Below are 21,637 nucleotides of genomic sequence, written 5' to 3' on the forward strand. Positions count from 1 at the left end.
CAGCGCTGAGCACAGCCGTGATTGGGAATCTGCAGACGTCATTGTCCGTAATGTCTCCACTGGACACAGCTCACTACAGTTATAGGGGTGCAACGATGTTATCCATTCACCATGTCATCCCGACCTTATAGTCCAGAGTCCAACAGATGGCCGGAGTGCTCCTTCTAACACCCCACATATAGACCTGGGTCAGGATATTAGTTTTATGCAATCAAGTATAAGTGCTATATAGATGACTATTCCAAACAATTCTCTGTTCTGCTCCATTTCTTACAATCGTAAAAGTGGAGCAGGGAAAGTTACTAAGTCATCACAAAGCAACCTTCATATTCTAAAATGTGTTCTTAGAAAACAAGAAAAACACATGAAACATTGTACATTACTTTCCTCTTATTTTCATTGCAACATAGATGTGATCTATGTTATTGGCTCTGTGGAAATAACTTGTACTCCGCTGAGAAAATGTCCATCTCAAAAATCAAATGTAACATGAGAGCCTCATCTGAATGTCTAGTTATACACACGTGGTCAAAATTCACTTGAATGTGACAAAAGTAATAATAAATAAAAAATCTATGAAAATTAACAAATGAAAGTCAGACATTGCTTTTCAACCATGCTTCCACAGAATTTTAAGAAAATAAAACTCATGAAATAGGCCTGGAAAGAAATGATGGTACTCCTAAAAATAATGTGACAAAAGTGACATGTTAAATCAAGGTGTGTCCACGAATTAGCATCACAGGTGTCTACAATCTTGGAATCAGTGAGTGGGCCTGTATAGAGGGCTACAGATACTCACTGGGCTGTTTGGTGATATGGTGTGTATCACACTCAACATGGACCAGAAGGATCGAAGGAAAGAGTTGTCTCAGGAGATTAGAAATAAAATTATAGACAAACCTGTTAAAGATAAAAGTTATAAGACCATCTCCAAGCAGCTTGATGTTCCTGTGTCTACAGTTGCACATATTATTCAGAAATTTAAGTGACATGGGACTGTAGTCAACCTCCCTGGACGTGGCCACAGGAGGAAAATTGATGACAAATCAAAGAGATGGATAATACGAATGGTAACAAAAGAGCCCACAAAAACTTCTAAGCAGATTAAAAGTGAACATCAATCTCAAGAAACATCAGTGTCAGATTGAACCATCCGTCGTTGTATGAGTCAAAGTGGACTTCATGGAAAACAACCAAGGTGGACAACATTGTTGAAAAAAATAATAAAAAAGCCAAATTTGAATTTGCCAAACTACATGTTGACATGCCGCAAAGCTTCTGGGAGAATGTCCTATGGACAGATGAGACAAAAAAGGAATTTTTTGGCAAGGCGCATCAGCTCTATATTCACAGATGGAAAAATTAAGCATATCAAGAAAAGACGACTGTTCCTACTGTGAAACATGGAGGAGGCTCAGTTATGTTCTGGGACTGCTTTGCTGCATCTGGCACAGGGTGTCTTGAATCTGTGCAGGGTACAATGAAAACTCAAGACTATCAAGGGATTCTAGAGAGAAATGTGCTGCCCTTTGTCAGAAAGCTTGGTCTCAGTCGCAGGTCATGGGTCTTGCAACAGGATAATGACCCAAAACACACAGCTAAAAACACCCAAGAGGAAAAAATTGGACTATTCTGAAGTGGCCTTCTATGAGCCCTGACCAAAAGCCCATTGAGCGTCTGTGGAAAGTACTGAAACATGCCGTCTGGAAAAGGTAACTTTCAAACACAAGACAACTGGAGCAGTTTGCTCTTGAATAGTGGGCCAAAATACCTGTAGAGAGTTGGCAGAATTCTCACAGACAGTTACAGGAATAGATTGATTGCAGTGATTGCCTCAAAAGGTTGTACAACAAAATATTAAGTTAAGGGTATCATCATTTTTGTCCAGGCCTACTTCATAAGTTTTCTTTTTTTTTTTTTTTCTTAAATTCTGTGGAAGCATGGTTGAAAAGCAATGTCTGACTTTCATTTGTTCATTTTCATAGATTTTTGATTTATTATTACTTTTGTCAGACTCAAGTTATTTCTGTGACCATTGTGGGTTTTTCTGTCATTAAACGAGGGGTACCAACAATGACCACGTGTGCATATTGTTAGCAGTTATGCAGAGAGTAATTACAATGCTCTCCTCCATCTGATGGAGGAAACGCCCAGCCATAATACCAAAGCCATAATAGTACTCTGCTCCGTCTGATCCAGGAGAAGCCTGGCCATGATATGGGACCAATAATAATACTCTGCTCAGTCTGATCCAGGAGACACTCGGCCATGATACCGGAGCTATAATTGTAGTCTGATCCAGGACATGTCCAGCCATGATAAGGGAACCACAATCGCACTCTGTTCCTTCTGATCCAGGAGACACCTGGCCAGAATACTGGAGACATAATCGTACTCTGCTCCATCTGAAGCCCGGCCATGATACAGGCGCCACAATCGTACTCTCCTCTGACTGATGCAGGAGACGCCCGGCCATGATACTGGAACCATTATCGTACTCTGCTCTGTCTGATCCAGGAGAAGTCTGGCCATGATACCGAAGCCATAATCATACTCTGCTCTGTCTGATCCAGGAGACGCCTGGCCATGATACCGAAACCATAATCTTATTCTGCTACGTCTGATCCAGGAGAAGTCCGGCCATGATACAGGCGCCCTAATCGTACACTCCTCCGACTTATCCAGGAGACACTCGGCCATGATTCTGGAGCCATAATCGTATTCTGCTCCGTCTGATTCAGGAGAAGCCTGGCCATGATACGGTTGCCATACTTGTACTCTGCTCCATCTGATCCAGGAGACACCCGGCCATGATACCGGAGCCATAATCGTATTCTGTTCGGTCAAATCCAGGACACAACCGGCCAGGATACTGGAGCCATAATCATACTCTGCTCCGTCTCATCTAGTAGACGCCCAGCCAGGATAACTGAGCCAAAATCGTACTATGCTCCTTCAGGTCCAGTAGAAGCCCGGCCAGGATACCAGAGCCATAATCATATTCTGCTCCGCCTGATCCAGCAGACACTTGGCCATTATACCGGAGTCAAAATCGTACTGATTCATGACACGCCCGGCCATGATAAGGGAACCATAGTCATACTCTGTTTGGTCTAATCCAGGAGACGCCCGGCCAGGATACCGGAGCCATAATCGTACTCTGCTCAATCTGATCCAGGAGACGCCTGGCCATGATACCAGAGCCATAATGTACTCTGATCCAGGACAGAGTACATACTGTAGCCATAATCGTATTCTGCCAAGACTAATCCAGGAGAAGCCCAGCCATGATACAGGCTCCATAATAGTACTCTTCTCCATCTGATCCAGGAGACGCCCGGCCATAATATCGGAGCCATTATCGTACTCTGCTACGTCTGATCCACTAGACGCCTGGTCATAATACCAAAGTCATTATCATCCTCCGACTTATCCAAGAGACACTCGACCATGATACCGGAGCCATAATTGTATTCTAATCCATCTGATCCAGGAGACGCCTGGACATGATACGGGCGCCATAATCGTACTCTGATCCAGGACACACCCGGACATGATAAGGGAACCATAAATCATGCTCTGCTCGGTCTAATCCAGGAGACGCCCAGCCAGGTTACCAGAGCCATAATCGTACTCTGCTCCGTCTGATCCAATAGATGCCCAGCCAGTATACCAGAGCCATAATCGTACTCTGCTCCTTTTGATCCAATAGATGCCCACCAGGATACCGGAGCCATAATCGTATTCTGCTCGGTCTAATCCATGGGATGCCCAGCCGTGATACCGGAGCCATAATTGTACTCTGATCCAGGAGACGCCTGGACATGATGCGGGCGCCATAATCGTACTCTGCAGTCTGATCCAGAAGACATCCGGCCATTATACCGGAGCCATAATCCTACTCTGATCCAGGACACACCCGGCCATGATAAGGGAACCATAAATCGTACTCTGCTCGGTCTAATCCAGGAGACGCCCAGCCATGATACCGGAGTCATAATCATACTTTGCTCCGTCTGGTCCAGTAGACGCCCGGTCATGATACCGGAGCCATAATCGTACTCTGCTCCTTCTGATCCAGTAGACGCCCGGCCATGATACCGGAGCCATAATCGTACTCTGGTCCAGGACACGCCCAGCCATGATAAGGGAACCATAATCATAAAATCGTAGAGTCGGAAGGGACCTCCTGGGCCATCTGGTCCAACCCCCTTCTCAAAGCAGGATTCGCTAAATCATCCCAGACAGATGTCTGTTCAGCCTCTGTTTGAAGACTTCTATTAAAGGAGAACTCAACACCTCTTGTGGCAGCCTGTTCCACTCAGTGATCACTCTGTCAAAAAGTTTTTTCTAATATCTAGTCTGTGTCTCCTCCCATTCAGTTTCATCCCATTGCTTCTAATCTTTCCTTGTGCAAATGAGAATAAAGATGATCCTTCTACAATGTGACAGCCCTTGAGATATTAAGTCTCCTTTCAGTCAGTCTCTTCTGCAAGCTAAACATTCTCAAATCCCGCAACCTTTCCTCATAAGACAGGGTTTGCAGACTAGTTACCATTCCGGAGTCATAATCGTACTCTGCTACGTCTGATCCAGGAGACGCCCGGACAGGATACCAGAGCCATAATCGTACTCTGATCCAGGACACGCCTGGCCACGATAAGGGAACTGTTAGGAAGATATGAATTATTATGCATTGTTCTGGGGACACAACCAGAGCTGGCTTACAACTTCTCCCACCATTGGTTTCTGTTGGACCAAGTCCTGCATGCAGCCCCTCTCCCTCTCTGAATTCCATCCCCCCATCTCTGCTGACCAATAAGGGTAATGACAGAGGGTAAGAAAATGAGCGCAGATCTAATTTATGTTGAATATTACATCACGTGATGTGACTGGATGTATATATACCACCGGTTCCTGATATGAACATATATATACCTCGATCCAGTCACCATCAAGTCCCCAACACCACATAAATACAAAAACTATGCTGCCACCACCGACCTCTTATAGGTGAATCGGACACCCGTAACGCGGATTTGCGTGGAGTACGTGGCGGATCGCTCATAGAACAAGAAGAAAATTTATAATTTTACTCCGGAAGAATCGGCTGTGTTTACAAAAGATACAAATGATATAAACTTACTAAATCTCAGTCACAGGTATGACGTGTTGATAAAGGGGATGAGAGATCCCAAAGAAATGATCCAGTACCACAGCATGGTGTTCAGCTGTCTCTCTTGGCTCTGAGTGACAGCCAAAGATGGACGTTCCTGTTTTATGTTTTTGCCATAAAACTAGGAATTCCCACTTTGCTGACCTCATAAATGAGGTACACATATCTTTGAAAGTTATCGATAATTCCTTTTCTTCATATATTTGGCTTTGCCTTGCCTTGCGATTTCATAATTTTTTTTAGAGTACACAAACGGTATGTCTGTGATTTGCTGGTGGGCAGAAATTCATTTTACAGGTTTCTGATAGCCCTAAATGCCACAAAACGCTATCATTTGTAACCCCAAGTGCCCAGATCCTTGAAATCTAATTTTCATGTCTCTGGGATTAATGTGTATTATGGAATTTGACTTTCAGTGTTATGCTTGGAAGACAAAGATTCCTGAAGGGAAAACACATTCAGCTCTGCTAGTGCTGGCAGGCAATAAAACTCCACATTCCAATCTGACCATTAGCTTGAAGGGGGGGGGTGGAATTCACAGAGAGAGAGAGGCTGTATGTAGGACTTGATCTCACAGAAACCAATGGTGGGGAAAGTTGTAGGCCAGCTCTGGTTGTGTCCCCAGAACAATGTAAAATAATTCATATCTTTTTGACAGGAACCATAATTGTACTCTGCTCTGTCTAATCCAGGAGACACCCGGACAGGATACCGGAGCTATGATTGTAATCTGCTCCAGGAGATGTCCAGCCAGAATACCGAAGCCATAATTGTTCTCTGCTCGGTCTAATCCAAGAGACATCCAGTCATGATACAGGTGCCATATTTGAACACTTCTCTGTCTGACCCAGGAGCAGCCCAGCCAGGATACCAGAGCCATGATTGTACTCTGCTCCTTCTGATCTAGGAGAAGCCCAGTCATGAAAACTCTTATCCAGCAGCGCAGGATATGTCCATTGCCCTGGCAAAATATGAGTCAAGCTCTGCTACATCTAATCCAGGAGACGCTCAGCCATGATATATGAGCCATAGATGAACTCTAGTTTGCCTTATCCTGGAGACGCCAAGGCATGATATGGTACTCTGATCCAGGAGGCGCCTGGCCATGAGACGGAGGCATAGTTGAGCTCTGGTCAGTCTGATCCAGGCGATGACCAGCCATGATACAGGAGCCATAGTTAATGTCTGCTCTGTCTGATCCTGTCCAGCCGCGCGCTCCAGGACTTATGATGATGGAAATTGTAGTGTGCCTTAGAATGTACCAGGATGATCCTCTAATGAATAATCCGCATTGCTGTTGCTCCACTAGGAATTTTAGATTTAATATGTTTGTGTTCATCACAGGTTGTCCAATGGACTAGATGGGGTAAGGATTGATAACAAAGACCAAATATCAATTCTGACCTTCTTCAATGTATCCGAAAAGGACTACGGCAACTACACATGTGTGGCATCAAATAAACTGGGGAACAGCAATGCCAGCGTCATTTTGTACGGTGAGTAACATCACAATGAAGGGGCCCCCAATTCACAAGAGATTTACTAAATAACCAACAGGTTGTCATTGTCTGCAGCATTCGAACTGGAAGCTATGGTCCAATATTTCCAGCTCAGTCTTATTTATATATAAAGAGAAAATATCTGCAAATGTGTTTGGGGGCTTCTGAGAATAATCTAGTGTCTAGTCCCCTCTACAATCTACCCCATCTCTGGTCCTCCCATCCACAATCTTCTCAGGAGTATAGTCCTCCCATATTTATCCCTCGTTTTGAGGCCAGTGCTTATCTATACATGTCTAAAGTTCTGGATTATGCCGGGTCCTTCCGTCTGCCTCGTGTCTGGTACTCCAATCTACCGCCTGCCCAGTGTCTGATGCTCCCGTCCACCTTGTGGCTGGTGATTTCGCCTATCATCTGCCCTATGCTCCTATCCACCCCGTGTCTAGTGTTCCCGCCTGCCATTTGCCTCATGCTACTGTCTACCATCCACCTTATGTCTAGTTCTGCCTACCCTTAGCTCCTGTCCGTCATCCACACCGTGTCTAGTGCTCCTGACCAACATCCACCCCGTGTCGTGATTCCGACTTCCGTCTGTCCTGTGCTCCTCTCCATCATCCAGCCCATGTCTAGTGCTCCTGCTTGCTGTCTGTCCTGTGCTTCTGTCCACTATCCAGCCCGTCTAGTGCTCATGTCCACCATCCACTCCGTGTCTAGTGCTTCCGACTACCGTCTGTCCTGTGCTCCTGTCCATAATCCACCCCGTGTCTAGTGCTCCCGCTTACCATTTGCCCCGTGTCTAGTGGTCTTGCCTACTTTATGTCCTGTGCTCTTGTACATCATCCACCGTGTGTCTAGTGCCCCCCCTTACCATTTGCCCCGTGTCTAGTAGTCTTGCCTACTGTCTTCCCTGTGCCCCTGTCCATCATCCACTCTGTGTCTAATGCTTCCGATTACCGTCTGTCCTGTGCTCCTGTCCATCATCCACCCTGTGTCTAGTGCTTCCGACTACTGTCTGTCCTATGCTTCTGTCCACTATCCAGCCCATGTCTAGTGCTCCTGTCTACCATCCACCCTGTGTCTAGTACTCCCACTTACTGTCTGTCCTGTGCGTCTGACCACTGTCCAGCCCATGTCTAGTGCTCATGTCCACCATCCACTCTGTGTCTAGCGCTGCCGCTTACCATTTGCCCCATGTCTAGTGGTCTTGCCTACTGTCTGCCCTGTTCTCCTGTCCATCATCCACTCCTTGTCTGCCCTGTTCTCCTGTCCATCATCCACTCCTTGTCTAGTGCTTCTGACTACTGTCTGCCCTGTGATCCTGTCGATCATCCACCGTGTCTAATGCTCCTGTCCATCATCCACGCTGTGTCTAATGCTCCTGTCCATCATCCACGCTGTGTCTAGTGCTCCTATCCATCCAACCTGTGTTTAGTGCTCCCAGTTACTGTCTGTCCAGTGCTTCTGTCAACTGTCCAGCCCATGTCTAGTGCTCATGTCCACGATCCACTCAGTATCTAGTGCTTCCGATAACCGTCTGTCCTGTGCTCCTATCCATCATCCACTCCATGTGTAGTTCTCCACTGTATCTCTCCTTTAGATTATGTTCTGTATTTTGTCCTCCAGTGTGTACTCTCCAGGCCTCTGACAATTTGCGATGATGGATAGTGTTCTAGTAGTGGTCCTCCTAGTACAGATCCATATTTCTTTCTCACAGTTGTGTTGGGGCGTTATACCCTGTGTAAACCGGGATATTAGTGCATCCCGATCGAGGAAACTCTGGCTCCTGTTTGTATTTACTGAGCTGCCACTTCCTATCTGACATTCAAATAAATTCCTCCAGCAATTATGGAGGAGATGATTCTTCTCAGTTATGATAACATGTCGCTTCTCTGTGAAGCCAGCGTCTCTGTTCTGTATTACCTCCTCTCGAGAGATCCTTTTCCCTTCATTTACAATGTATTTTTCTTTGGGGATTTGATAAGTTAATTCCCTCTCTCTCGTTTCTCTCTTTCTCCCTGACAGGAGCCATTTCCAAATTTACTACTTTGCATTTTTCTCCTGTCAGGTCCTGGAACATCGCAGAACAGGAGTAACTCGGCCTCCAGCACCCTTGCCGCCACCTGCCTCTGGTGCTCTGTCCTCTATTCTCTCACTGCGTTTTGATGGTGCAGACAGCATGGAGGTGGGAGCTGTGGAAAGACATCCGGAAGCTCCAAACACAATAGTCATTTGCATCCATCCTCCTGGAGAGACTCTTAAAATTGTTGGGGACGGTCAATTCTTCCTCATCTTCCCTCGGCCATTGCAGATTGATGGCTAGCCTATTGGGCAACCTCCATGAGTGGCTCAACTTCAGAAGCTCAGGGGAGTTGGAGATGGTTTCTTGTGTTGGTGTCTTTGTAAATCCCGTGTGATGGTCTGCAGGCATGTACCAATAAGAGAGAGTGGAAGAATAAAGGACTGTGACCTCCCATAATCCATGGAATGGGCGTACCACTGGCGTTAGAATAAATCCACAAAGAAGGACGCACCGGACACTCTGAGGACTGCTAGGACATTCTCAGGCTCTAGGTGAAGGATTTATAGAAAGATGTGGAAAGCAGGTAAACTGTGGATGTGACGATCACAGATAAAGGACACGTGTAATGAGATGATTGACCAAACAGCTCGTAATCTGCCAGTCCCCCCACCTATTCCAGTGCCACAGCCCCCACCCCCTGTAAGTTGGCATTCCCCTCTCCCTCATACAGTCTAGTAGCCTCAGCAGTGGCATTTATCCCATTCATTGTGCAGTGCAATAAAGATTATGGCCTGAATGCAGAGGCTGGGAAAGACACAACCACCCGGGTTCCATCACATCGGCTCATTCCTCAGTTCTGATGGTTATGGTATCAAGCAACCCAGCATTAATAAAGACACTGTTTACGTTCAAGCATTATGAGGGGGCCGCAGAGCTTTGGATGTTTTAGTCAGGGTCCCACTTCTTAAATTACAGCAAATACCCCTCACCTTTAGATTCCACCATCTGCCCACCATTCCAACTGTGGAAGAGCAGTAAGTGGAATAGTGTAAAGTCAATGGCAGAGCATTGAGGAGAGACACAGGTCACTGTATTACCTTGAAGTGCAATGCTCTGCACCACTCCAGTAGTGACTTTAGCAGTTGTTCACCTCTTTGGAGAAGCACACTTGGGGTTTGTTGAGGGAAAATTTGAATTTGGGATCTTGTTTTTAGGAGGTTAGCTTGTCAGACCCACGTTGGTTATTGTGGGCACGGTCGGATTGCTGGCATGTCACATCTACTCTGGTCAGTGTGGACACGGCCGGTTGGTTGGCATGTCAGACCCACGTTGGTCAGTGTGGGCACGGTTGGATGGCTGGAATGTCAGATCTACGTTGGTCAGTGTGGACATGGCCGGATGGCTGGCATGTCAGACCCATGTTGACCAGTGTGGACACGGCCGGATTGCAGGCATGTCAGATCTACGTTGGTCAGTGTGGACACGACCGGTTATTTGACACGTCAGACCCACATTGGTCAGTGTGGGCACGGTCGGATGGCTTTTATGTCAGACCCACGTTGGCCAGTGTGGGCACGGCCAGATGGCTGCATGTTACACTGCGTTTGTAAACTTTTTTAAGTGAGGAACATGTGATGGTTGTAATCCTGTGATGTCTCAATAAAGTCTGACATTTGTATCCACTCCTCTCTCAATGTTCTACACACAAATAGCTGCGTCAATCTTGCAGTATAACAAGCAATTGTGGCTGCATGGATACAAGCAGTGGTGGCTAATGGTCAAAAGTATTGACACCCCTGCAATTTTGTCAGATAATACTCAGTTTCTTCCTGACAATGATTGCAAACACAAATTCTTTGGTATTATCTTCATTTAATTTGTCTTAAATTAAAAAACACAAAAGAGAATGAAGCAAAAAGCAAAACATTGATCATTTCACACAAAACTCCAAAAATGGGCCAGACAAAAGTATTGGCACCCTCAGCCTAATACTTGGTTGCACAACCTTTAGCCAAAATAACTGCGACCAACCGCTTCCGGTAACCATCAATTAGTTTCTTACAATGCTCTGCTGGAATTTTAGACCATTCTTCTTTGGCAAACTGCTCCAGGTCCCTGATATTTGAAGGGTGCCTTCTCCAAACTGCCATTTTTAGATCTCTCCACAGGTGTTCTATGGGATTCAGGTCTGGACTCATTGCTGGCCACCTTAGAAGTCTCCAGTGCTTTCTCTCAAACCATTTTCTAGTGCTTTTTGAAGTGTGTTTTGGGTCATTGTCCTGCTGGAAGACACATGACCTCTGAGGGAGACCCAGCTTTCTCACACTGGGCCCTACATTATGCTGCAAAATGTGTTGGTAGTCTTCACACTTCATAATGCCATGCACACGGTCAAGCAGTCAAGTGCCAGAGGCAGCAAAGCAACCCCAAAACATCAGGGAACCTCCGCCATGTTTGACTGTAGGGACCGTGTTTTTTTCTTTGAATGCCTCTTTTTTTCTCCTGTAAACTCTATGTTGATGCCTTTGCCCAAAAAGCTCTACTTTTGTCTCATCTGACCAGAGAACATTCTTCCAAAACGTTTTAGGCTTTTTCAGGTAAGTTTTGGCAAACTCCAGCCTGGCTTTTTTATGTCTCGGGGTAAGAAGTGGGGTCTTCCTGGGTCTCCTACCATACAGTCCCATTTCATTCAGAGGCCGACGGATAGTACGGGTTGACACTGTTGTACCCTCGGACTGCAGGGCAGCTTGAACTTGTTTGGATGTTAGTCGAGGTTCTTTATCCAACATCCGCACAATCTTGCGTTGAAATCTCTTGTCAATTTTTCTTTTCCGTCCACATCTAGGGAGGTTAGCCACAGTGCCATGGACTTTAAACTTCTTGACCCTGTGCACAGTAGACACAGGAACATTCAGGTCTTTGGAGATGGACTTGTAGCCTTGAGATTGCTCATGCTTCCTCACAATTTGGTTTCTCAAGTCCTCAGACAGTTCTTTGGTCTTCTTTCTTTTCTCCATGCTCAATGTGGTACACACAAGGACACAGGACAGAGGTTGAGTCAACTTTAATCCATGTCAACTGGCTGCAAGTGTGATTTAGTTGTTGCCAACACCTGTTAGGTGCCACAGGTAAGTTACAGGTGCTGTTAATTACACAAATTAGAGAAACATCACATGATTTTTCGGACAGTGCCAATACTTTCGTCCACCCTCTTTTTTATGTTTGGTGTGGAATTATATCCAATTTGGCTTTAGGACAATTGTTTTTGTGTTTTTTCATTTAAGACAAATTAAATGAAGATAATAATAACAAAGAATTTGTGTTTGCAATCATTTTCAGGAAGAAACTGAATATTATCTGACAAAATTGCAGGGGTGTTAATACTTTTGGCCACAACTGTAGATGATGACACATTAACCTTTCATATGCACATGATGCAGTAATATGGTGACACTGGAGAACATCCCATCGTGCCCATGAACAGGAGTAAAGTTGGGTCGATTTAAAGGAGTACTGCAAGAGGTGCGACCCTCACCAGTCAGACCCCCGTAAGCAAGCACAGTGTATCCTATGTAATGTATATACAGCAGAGTGTAGGTGTATCTTGTGTGATGTATATACAGTAGTCTTGGAGAAGGGAAGACAGGGATCTGGATGGGAAGTCAGAGGGGACTAGATAGAGGAGACAGAAGTCTTGGGAGGAGACCAGAGTCTGAAGGACAGGGTTAGCAGTCTGGATGTTGGGGACAGAGGAGCAGATGAGAAATTGAGGTGCAGACAGATCGGTCCAGAGGAGGAGAGAGGAGCCTGGAAAATGGGGACCTGAGCAGAGGGGTCTGGAGGAAGAGATGGGGGGGGGGGAACAGCAGGTGGAGAAGACAGGTGTCTGGAGAGGAAGGAGTACATAGTCTGTTTGGGAGAAGACTGATGGGGATCAAGGGTTCTGGACGCAGGAGTATAAAACATGGAGACCAATCTAACTGCTACTTATACTCTTTCTTCACTGAACCGAGGACAGATGCGGTGAAGGTGCAATCAGGAGGACACATAGGGGCAGATTCAGCCACAACACAGATATTCTGCAGTGATGTGGAGAATCATCTATAGAACAAGCATCATCCAAGCTCCGCACAGCAGCCATATACCAAGCAACATCCATAAACTATACACCTTCCATACACCACATTGTTCTATAGACCATCATCACATATTGTCTCGGGTCACTTGCTGCATTTTTGCTGCAGATAAAATCTGCCCTCTTGGCTGTATAAATGCTGTGTTCAAAATAGCGGTTTTGCCAAGTTTTTTATCTGTGCTTTTTTTTTTGCATGGATTATATGCGTTTTGTGCACAGTACATGTTCAGTAGTCCAGCCTTCTCCCCAGAAATGCAGCAAAACTTGTAAATCTTTGTGCATTTTTTCACCCAAGGAAAATACCACAAGAATTGACACACTGTGTATATCAAAAACACTGAAGTGAGCAGGGATTTCCAAAATCTCAAGGCTGGTGCTAGTACTGTAAAATGCAGATTTTTTTGTAAAAAAAAAAAAAAAAAATACTGCATGTGAACATAGCCATACACGGGCACATCATCTACAGAACTCGTTGTATTCGCTTCATCCTCAAGTTTTTTAGCTTTTTTTCTTTACAATTTTCAGCACTTTCTTTAGGCAAATCTCAATCAATCCTGCAATTGTCGCACGGACACCAATTGACACACCAGTACAAAACATCTGACACCTTCGTATCCCAGGAATTGCCGTGTTTCTAGCATTAATCGGCCATGAAGAAGAGGTATCTCTCTGGGGTAACTAGTCTTAACTTTTTTTTTCTTAAACAACAAACAGGCGCCAACATCGTAGACCCACAAGTTCTCCTCAGCCTGATGTCTTCTAGGGTCAGTTCTTTACATGTGTGGGGGCTTCGCCATCTCCAGTCATGCACACAAGTGTATGCAGTAGTCAGGGTCACAGCAGAGGCACCCGGTCACATTTGTTCCTTCTGTCATGAGGTGCTGGTCAGATACACCACATCACTTCCAGCCTGCACAACAGAGGTCGGCACATTACCACGCACACGCGGATGAACCATGGTACGTATGTCTCAGTATATTTATATCATGTTAACAGTGTACTCAGCTCTTTACAAGATTATTACAAATATAAAGAAAATATAATACAGTAACAAACAATAGTGAGAAGGACGGCTACTAAATGATGAGGTGGAGGGTAGGAGCCCCCTGCCCCGAGGAGCTTACACTCTATACATACACTCCCCATCCCCTGACCAGGATCAGCAGGAGCCGTCACTATCAGGAATATAAGAAACTTGTGCAGCATTCCCATGGACGGTTCTCATCATTTCCATCATGGTCTTTCTGCTCTGCACATACTAGAATGTAGGAAGAGGATGATGAGGATTTTACTCTTCAGGACTGCATTCTTTTGTAGTGATTGTGTGGCCAAGAGTCAAATCTCCATTAAATATATAAATGTAATTCTATTAGTAGCACAGGGACCTAATGTGGATCACTTCTTACTGACATTTTGTGTGTCATATGTGAGATACACAGATGTAGCGATCCCCCCGAGGAAGATATCAGGTCACAGGGATGTCCCTGACACTACATCCATAACATATGTGATATACACAGACCTAACGATCCTCTCAAGGAGGACATCAGGTCAGAAGGATAGCCTGGACATTACATCCATCACATACAGTGGGTACGGAAAGTATTCCGACCCCTTTAAATTTTTCACTTTTTGTTTCATTTCAGCCATTTGTTAAATTCAAAATGTTCATTTTTTTTCTCATTAATGTAAACTCTGCACCCCATCTTGACTGAAAAAAAAACAAATGTAGAAAACTAAAATATCACATGTTCATAAGTATTCAGACCCTTTGCTCAGACATTTATATTTAAGTCAGATGCTGTCCATTTCCTTGTGATCCTCCTTGAGATGGTTCTACTCCTTCATTGGAGTCCAGCTGTGTTTAAAGGGAATCTGTCACCCTTTTTTTCGGCTTGCGGCTGCCGGCATAGACATTGGGGGCTTATCTACAGCAGTCTGTAATGCTGTAGATAAGCCTCCGATGTAACCTGAAAGAGAAGAAAAACACGTTATATTATACTCACCGGGGTGGGCGGTCCGGTCCGACGCCTCCCTTCTTCATGCGATGACGTCCTCTTCTCCAGTCCTGTAATGGCTGCGGCGCAAGCGCACTGCTCTGCCCTGTTGAGGGCAGAGCAGAGTCCTGCAGTGCACAGGCGTCAGGAGAGGTCCGGCACCTGCGCACTGCAGAATTCTACTCTGCCCTCAACAGGGCAGAGCAGTGCGCTTGCGCCGCAGCCATTACAGGACGGGAGAAGAGGACGACATCGCATGAAGAAGGGAGGCGTCGGACCGGACCGCAACGCCCACCGGACAGGACCGCCCACCCCGGTGAGTATAATATAATAATATAACGTGTTTTTCTTCTCTTTCAGGTTACATCGGAGGCTTATCTACAGCATTACAGAATGCTGTAGATAAGCCCCCGATGTCTATGCCGGCAGCTGCAAGCCGAAAAAAAGGGCGACAGATTCCCTTTAATTAAACTGATAGGTGTGTGCCTTTACAAATCAAGTCCTGTCTATATAAGGCTGAGTTCACACGTTCAGGTTTTTTCGCGTTTTTGCGGTGGTTTTTACCATGCGATTTTGCCGCGAAAACGCAAAAAAAAGCATCCCATGCATTCCTATGGGATTCCGCAATGCTGTGCTAATGCTGTGGATTTTCCCACGGTGGAATTGCATCGTGGAAAAATCCGCAGCATGCTCATTAATTTTGCGGAATCGCGGCGATTCCACCCACATAGGAATGCATTGTTCTGCTTACTTTCCGCATGTGGCTGTGCCCACCATGAGAAAAGTAAGCAGAACATTTGCGGATGGTACCCACGGTCCGGAGGAGAGGAGACTGTCCTCCGGGCTCTGGGTACCATATCCCTGTAAAAAATAGAATTAAAATAAAAAAAATCGGGTTATATTCACCTTCCGACATCCCGCGCAGCGTCCCCCGGCTTCAGCGATACACGCGGCAGGTCCCGTTCCCAGTAATGTATTGCAATGACCTTTGCTGACGTCGCGTCTCGCGATGCTGTAGCGGTCTTGCGAAACTGCGATGTCATCAAAGGTCATTGCTGCAATGAATCACTGGGAAAGGGACCTGTCGGAGCATCGCGGAGGCCTGGGGACGCTGCGCGGTACGCCGGAAGGTAAATATAACCCGATTTTTTTTTTTTTTTTTTTAAATTATTTTTAACATTAGACCTTTTTACTACTGACTCAATAGTAAAAAGTTGGTCACACTCGTCAAACACTATGTTTGACGAGTGTGACCAATCTGTCAAATCAGTTCTCCAAGCGATGCTACAGATCGCTTGGAAAACGCTAGCATTCTGCAAGCTAATTACGCTTGCAAAAAGCTAGTTTTTCCGTGGGAAAATCGCGTGAATTTAAAATGCGATTTTCTCGTAAAATGGAATTCCAGAATTCTCGCGGTAACTTCCGCGGGCATTCCGCTACGTGTAAACCCAGCCTAAGACCTCACAGCGCATGTCAAAGAATCATGAGGTCAAAGGAACTGGCCAAAGTGCTCAGAGACAGAATTGTGGCAAGACACAGGTCTGACCAAGGTCACAAAAGAATTTCTAGATTCCTAAGAGCACAGTGGCCTCCATAATCCTTAAATGGAAGAAGTTTGGGACCACCAGAAGTCTTCCTAGACCTGGCCATCCAGTTAAACTGAGCAATCGTGCGAGAAAAGCCTTGGTGAGAGAGGTAAAGAAGAACCCCAAGATCACTGTGGCTGAGCTCAACAGATGCAGTAGGCAGATGGGAGAAAGTTCCACAAAGTCAACTATCACTGCAGCCCTCCACCAGTCAGGCCTTTATGGCAGCGTGCCCCGACTGAAGCCTCTCCTCAGTGCAAGACATATGAAAGCGTGCATAGAGTTCGCTAAAAAACACATGAAGGACTCACAGACTATGAGAAATAAGATTCTCTGGTCTGATGAGATGAAGATAGAACTTTTTGTTGATAATTCTAAGCAGTATGTGTGGAGAAAACCAGGCACTGCTCATCACCTGCCCAAAACAATCTCAACAGTGAAACATGGTGGTGGCAGCATCATGCTATGGGGGTGTTTTTCAGCTGTAGGGACAGGCGATTAGTTGTAATTGAAGGAAACATGAATGCGGCCAAGAACAAAGATATCTTGAATGAAAACCTCTTCCAGAGTGCTCTAGATCTCAGACTTGGACGTAGGTTCACCTTCCAACAAGACAATGACCCTCAGCACACAGCTAAAATAACAAAGGAGTGGATTCAGAACAACTCTGTGACCATTCTTGGCTGGCCCAGCCAGAGTCTTGGCCTAAACCCAATTGAGCATCTCTGGAGAGACTTGAAAATGGCTGTCCACCGACGTTCACCATCCAACCTGATGGAAGTGGAGAGGATCTGCAAGGAAGAATGGCAGAGGATCCCCAAATCCAGGTGAAAAACTTGTTGCATAATTCCCAAGACGACTCATGGTTGTACTAGCTCAAAAGGGTGCTTCTACTCAATACTGAGCAAAGGGTCTAAATACTTATGACCATGTGATATTTAATTTTTTTTTTTTTTTTAATAAATTTGCAAAAATTTCTACATTTGTTTTTTTTTTCAGTCAAGCTGGGGTGCAGAATGTACATTAATGAGATAAAAATGAACTTTTTTGAATTTATCAAATGGCTGCAATGAAACAAATAGTGAAAAATTTAAAGGAGTTTCTATACTTTCCGTACCCACTGCATGTGAGGTACACAGACCTAGCGAACATCCCAAGGAGGACATCAGGTCAGAAGGAAGTCCTGGACATTACATCTATCACATATGTGAGGTACACAGACTTCGAGATCCTCCCAAGGAGGACATAAGGACAGAAGGCTGTTCCTGACATTACATCCGTCACATATGTGAGATACATAGAACTAGCGATCCTCCCAAGGAGGACATCAGGTCAGAAGGATGTCCTGGACATTACATCTATCACATATGTAACATATACAGACCTAGGGATTCTCCCAAGGAGGACATCAAGTCAGGATGTCCCAGACATTAGGTCCATCACATATTTGAGGTACACAGACCTAGAGATCCTCCCAAGGAGGACATTAGGTCAGAAGGATGTCCTGGACATTACATCTATCACATATGTGATATACACAGACCTAACGATCCCCCCAGGAGGGGTGTCAGGTTACAGGGATGTCCCGGACATTACATCCATCATATATGTCTGATACATAGAACTAGCGATTCTCCCAAGGAGGACATCAGGTCAGAAGGATGTCCCGAACATTACATTAACACATATGTGAGTTACACAGACCTAGAGATCCACCCGGGGAGGACATCAGGTTAGAAGAATGTCCCTGACATTACATCTATCACATACGTGAGATACACAGACCTAGCGATACCCCCAGATGGGGAGTCAGGTCACAGAGACATCCTAGGTGTTTACCTGTCCTTGTACTGTATACATGTATATGTGTCAGTTATATCTCCAGTGATTGATCAATGGGAAATAATCCATGCAGAAACGAAACCACAAAGAAGGTGACATATGAACATTTGTGCTCAGAACGTTTCAGCCTTGTAAATCATCTGAAGATAAAGAGTAGTGCAGGGTGGAGGCAGTGACGTGTGCAGTGAGCCTCATCCACCAAGATGCATCCCAGTACTCCAAAAGCCCTTAGCTGCCCTCTCTCCTGTCCACGTGCCACACCACCCTCTGCCGTCCATGTGTAAAGGTCTCACACTAGTCAAATCTGTGCAGCATGGAGAGACAGTCCTATTTATGGCAGAGAATGTCGCACCACCATTTTGATAAAGGTGGACTAAAGGTAATCGCCTAGAGAGGAAGACAAGTGGGTTCTATGTTACACGCTAAGAAGGAGCTGAAGACATGAAGACTTATGGGGTCGTGTGCATGCAGCACGTGCCGTGATGCTGGGCTCTAATAACACAACTATTAGAATGGAGTCCTCTGGAGTAGGCGCCAGCACAATGAACGGTTGCGTGTATTTTGGGGAGATCAGTAAAACACTGGCACAGACAGCTGAGATCTTATACACTAAAAGTTTGCTTGGGATTAGAAAAACTTTGCTGGCTTCTGCCAGAGACAGTGCTCCCCCTGTGCACAGGTGGTATCTGGTACTGCATCTAGACTCAATGTTAGTGAATATTGCTGCAATGCTACACTGCACACGACCTGTAGTCAGAAGTGGCAATACTATGGTAAGAAGGCAGCCATGTTTCCCAACCCTAGACAATTCTTTTAACAACAGCTCCCATGACATATGACCGAATCATTTTGCATGCGCCATGCCTTTGATCGGCCGGTTGATAGGAGACAATCTCACCTATCTGTAACCCCATCATATGACTCTGCAGTCACCCATGGAGCGGACAGTGTGTGCTCATAACTCATGACAGTGGCTTCATCCATCCCACCTGCAGACCGCGAAGCATAGGCGGGTGTGCGCCGCTCCTCGTCTCATGCTATATGGCCGCCTCGCTGGTGATATCATACAAAGTATGTTCAGCCTGTTCCTTCCATTTAATATTCAAAACATTAACTTCTACGTTATAATCTTACTGACATCACATTCAGATAAAGGGGAAACTAAGGAATGGATGATCCAAGCCATCAACTTCCAGGAGATCCCCCAGGGCCGGTATTCTACCTCTCAGGACGTCCACACATCGATGGCTTTAAATCTCTTCCAGCTGACATACATAGGACCCCCTGTAGTGGGCACATTTACGAGCAGAACATGGTGACCACTCTCTTTCAATACAATCCCCTTTCTCAACAGGGAAGACCTACAGAAGGCAGCTCCACTGATCCCAGCCACCCCAGAGAGAAGGATACCCCAGCAGTGGAAAGTTTAAGTATTGCTCAGCCAGTCTCCCAGCAGTAAGTCGGGTTGAGCTATGCTCTGCAGGTGTCCTGGTTGCAGAAAGGGTATTGCATAAGTGATCGGCCAGCCGTTCCATGGAGATAAATTGGAGAGACACAGTCCACGGTTTGCTTCATCAGGGACAGTGAGATGTGGGATTTACTTCTGAAATGAAGAGAACAAAGTCACATGGTCTCATGAGCATAGACCTGGGGCTAGTCGAGCGGCTCAGTCCTTGAATTTGCCCGTTCCCCAACTGCACCCCGCAAAAGTTCCTTCACCAAGAAGGTGCAGATGGTGGTGTTTTCTCAGCAGTGTCCGGGATTAAACAATCACTTGCAGTTTTTTTTTGTTTTATTTTTGCTTTTTTTCGGAATATTTTGCGACATCAGATTTTGTAAATTCTTTTTATTTCACTTGATTTATTTTAGAATCGTTGTTTCCCTCCTGAGAGGACCTCAGACAATGATTTGCATTTGTCAATACTGAGCAGGTGGAAGTAGAAGAGACAGAGAAAGCACGAAGAAGAGGAGAAACAGAGGAGTGCAGAGGAGACATCGAGGAGAGCCACTGTTCCCATCATGAACTGCTCCAGGCCCTGAGGAGAGAGGCAGACCACAAGTGTAAGCATCCAGAAAGTGAGATCACAGACAAGTGCAAGAGAGAAAATGGAAACATGGTGGAAACGTGACATCAGACCCAAACGAAGCAACGACAAAAGACAGAAACACCACTGGAAAAGAAGAAAGGAAAACGATCACAATGAGAAGTGCAAGAATGAAGCGTCTGCACGCAGATTAGACTCCCTCCTCTGCAGCTACAGACCTCCTCTACAAGCTACCATGTGCCACAAAGATTTCAGCACTGCTAATTAATGAATGCTCCATTATCCCTCCGACAAGATCTCTGAATCTGCAGACTCAGGCACTCACTCTTGTGCACAATCAGATGTGCAAAGACGCAAGGAGAGGCCATGTCATCACCACGCAAGGTTCACTTTACAAAGATCCTTATCATCATGATGCCACCACTAGCAGATATGTGCTGATGTCCATGGAGCTGACAACCCATGTGGAGCTGCCATTGTCAGACTCACCTGGAGTAGCCATCCACAGGGCCAATGTCATCAGACCCATGTGGAGATGCCATCATCCGAACCACCCGGAACAGACATAACCAGACTACACTGGCAACGCAGCTATTGTCAGACTCACACAAAGCCGCCATCCTAGTCAGATCCACCCAAAGCCTAGACCATCATCAGACACACCCAAGGTTGCCGTCAGACCCACCCAGAGCTCCCACAGTCAGAACCACTCAGAACCGATGTCATCAGACCCATGTGGAGATGCTATAATCAGAACCACCTGAAGCCAACGTAATCAGACCCATCCGGAGCCGCCACCATAATCAGACCCAACAGTCAGACCCACATGGAGTCACCATCGTCAGACCCATCTGGAGTCGTCACTATGATAAGACCCACACGGAGTTATCATCGTCAGACCCACCCACAGCCGCCACTATGATCATACTCAACCAGACAGAGCTACTGTCACACCCACACAGAGTCACCATTGTCAGACCCACCAGGAGCCGCCACCATGATCAGACCCAACCAGAGAGAGCTACAGTCAGACTCACATGCAGTCACCATCGTCAGACCCACCACCATGATAAGACCCTTCCAGAGCTGCCATCAGACCCATACGGAGTCATCATCATCAGACCCACCCAGAGCCGCCATCATTGACACACGTAGCCACTGAGATTAGACCCATGTGGATCCGCCATTGTCAAACCCATAATATGCTGATGTTGCCAGACCAGCGGGGAGCCAGCATCACCTGGCTCTTACATGCCCCAATATTAAGCCTCTCTAAAGCCAAAAGTGTAAAAAGGAACAGCAAATAAAAGACTGAGATTGATGTTGTAACAGAA

At 45.8% G+C, this 21,637-nt stretch overlaps 2 protein-coding genes across 7 annotated transcripts in view; one reads left to right on the forward strand and one right to left on the reverse strand.

The window, feature by feature from the left end:
• LOC141085047 (opioid-binding protein/cell adhesion molecule homolog) overlaps positions 1-10,380 on the forward strand; it is a 225,731-nt gene extending 215,351 nt beyond the window's left edge. The window contains exons 6-7 of the mRNA XM_073570046.1: positions 6,524-6,675; positions 8,744-10,380. Of these exons, the coding sequence (XP_073426147.1) occupies positions 6,524-6,675; positions 8,744-8,841 (250 nt within the window). The 3' untranslated portion in view covers positions 8,842-10,380. The remainder of the gene's footprint in view (positions 1-6,523; positions 6,676-8,743) is intronic.
• Positions 1-21,637, reverse strand: part of LOC141085046 (protein CEPU-1-like) — a 1,055,154-nt gene that overhangs the window by 157,226 nt on the left and 876,291 nt on the right. For 5 of the 6 annotated variants that reach the window (XM_073570042.1, XM_073570041.1, XM_073570039.1 and 2 more), the window contains one exon: positions 19,335-20,294. The exons of the other annotated variant lie outside the window; for it this stretch is intronic. In XM_073570042.1, the coding sequence (XP_073426143.1) occupies positions 20,176-20,294 (119 nt within the window). In that variant the 3' untranslated portion in view covers positions 19,335-20,175. Of the gene's footprint in view, positions 1-19,334; positions 20,295-21,637 lie in introns of those variants that run through there. 6 annotated transcript variants of the gene reach the window in all.

The sequence above is a fragment of the Dendrobates tinctorius genome, unplaced genomic scaffold (assembly GCF_039654945.1).
Source record: "Dendrobates tinctorius isolate UK_male_01 unplaced genomic scaffold, ASM3965494v1 ptg000028l, whole genome shotgun sequence".
NCBI lineage: Eukaryota > Metazoa > Chordata > Amphibia > Anura > Dendrobatidae > Dendrobates > Dendrobates tinctorius.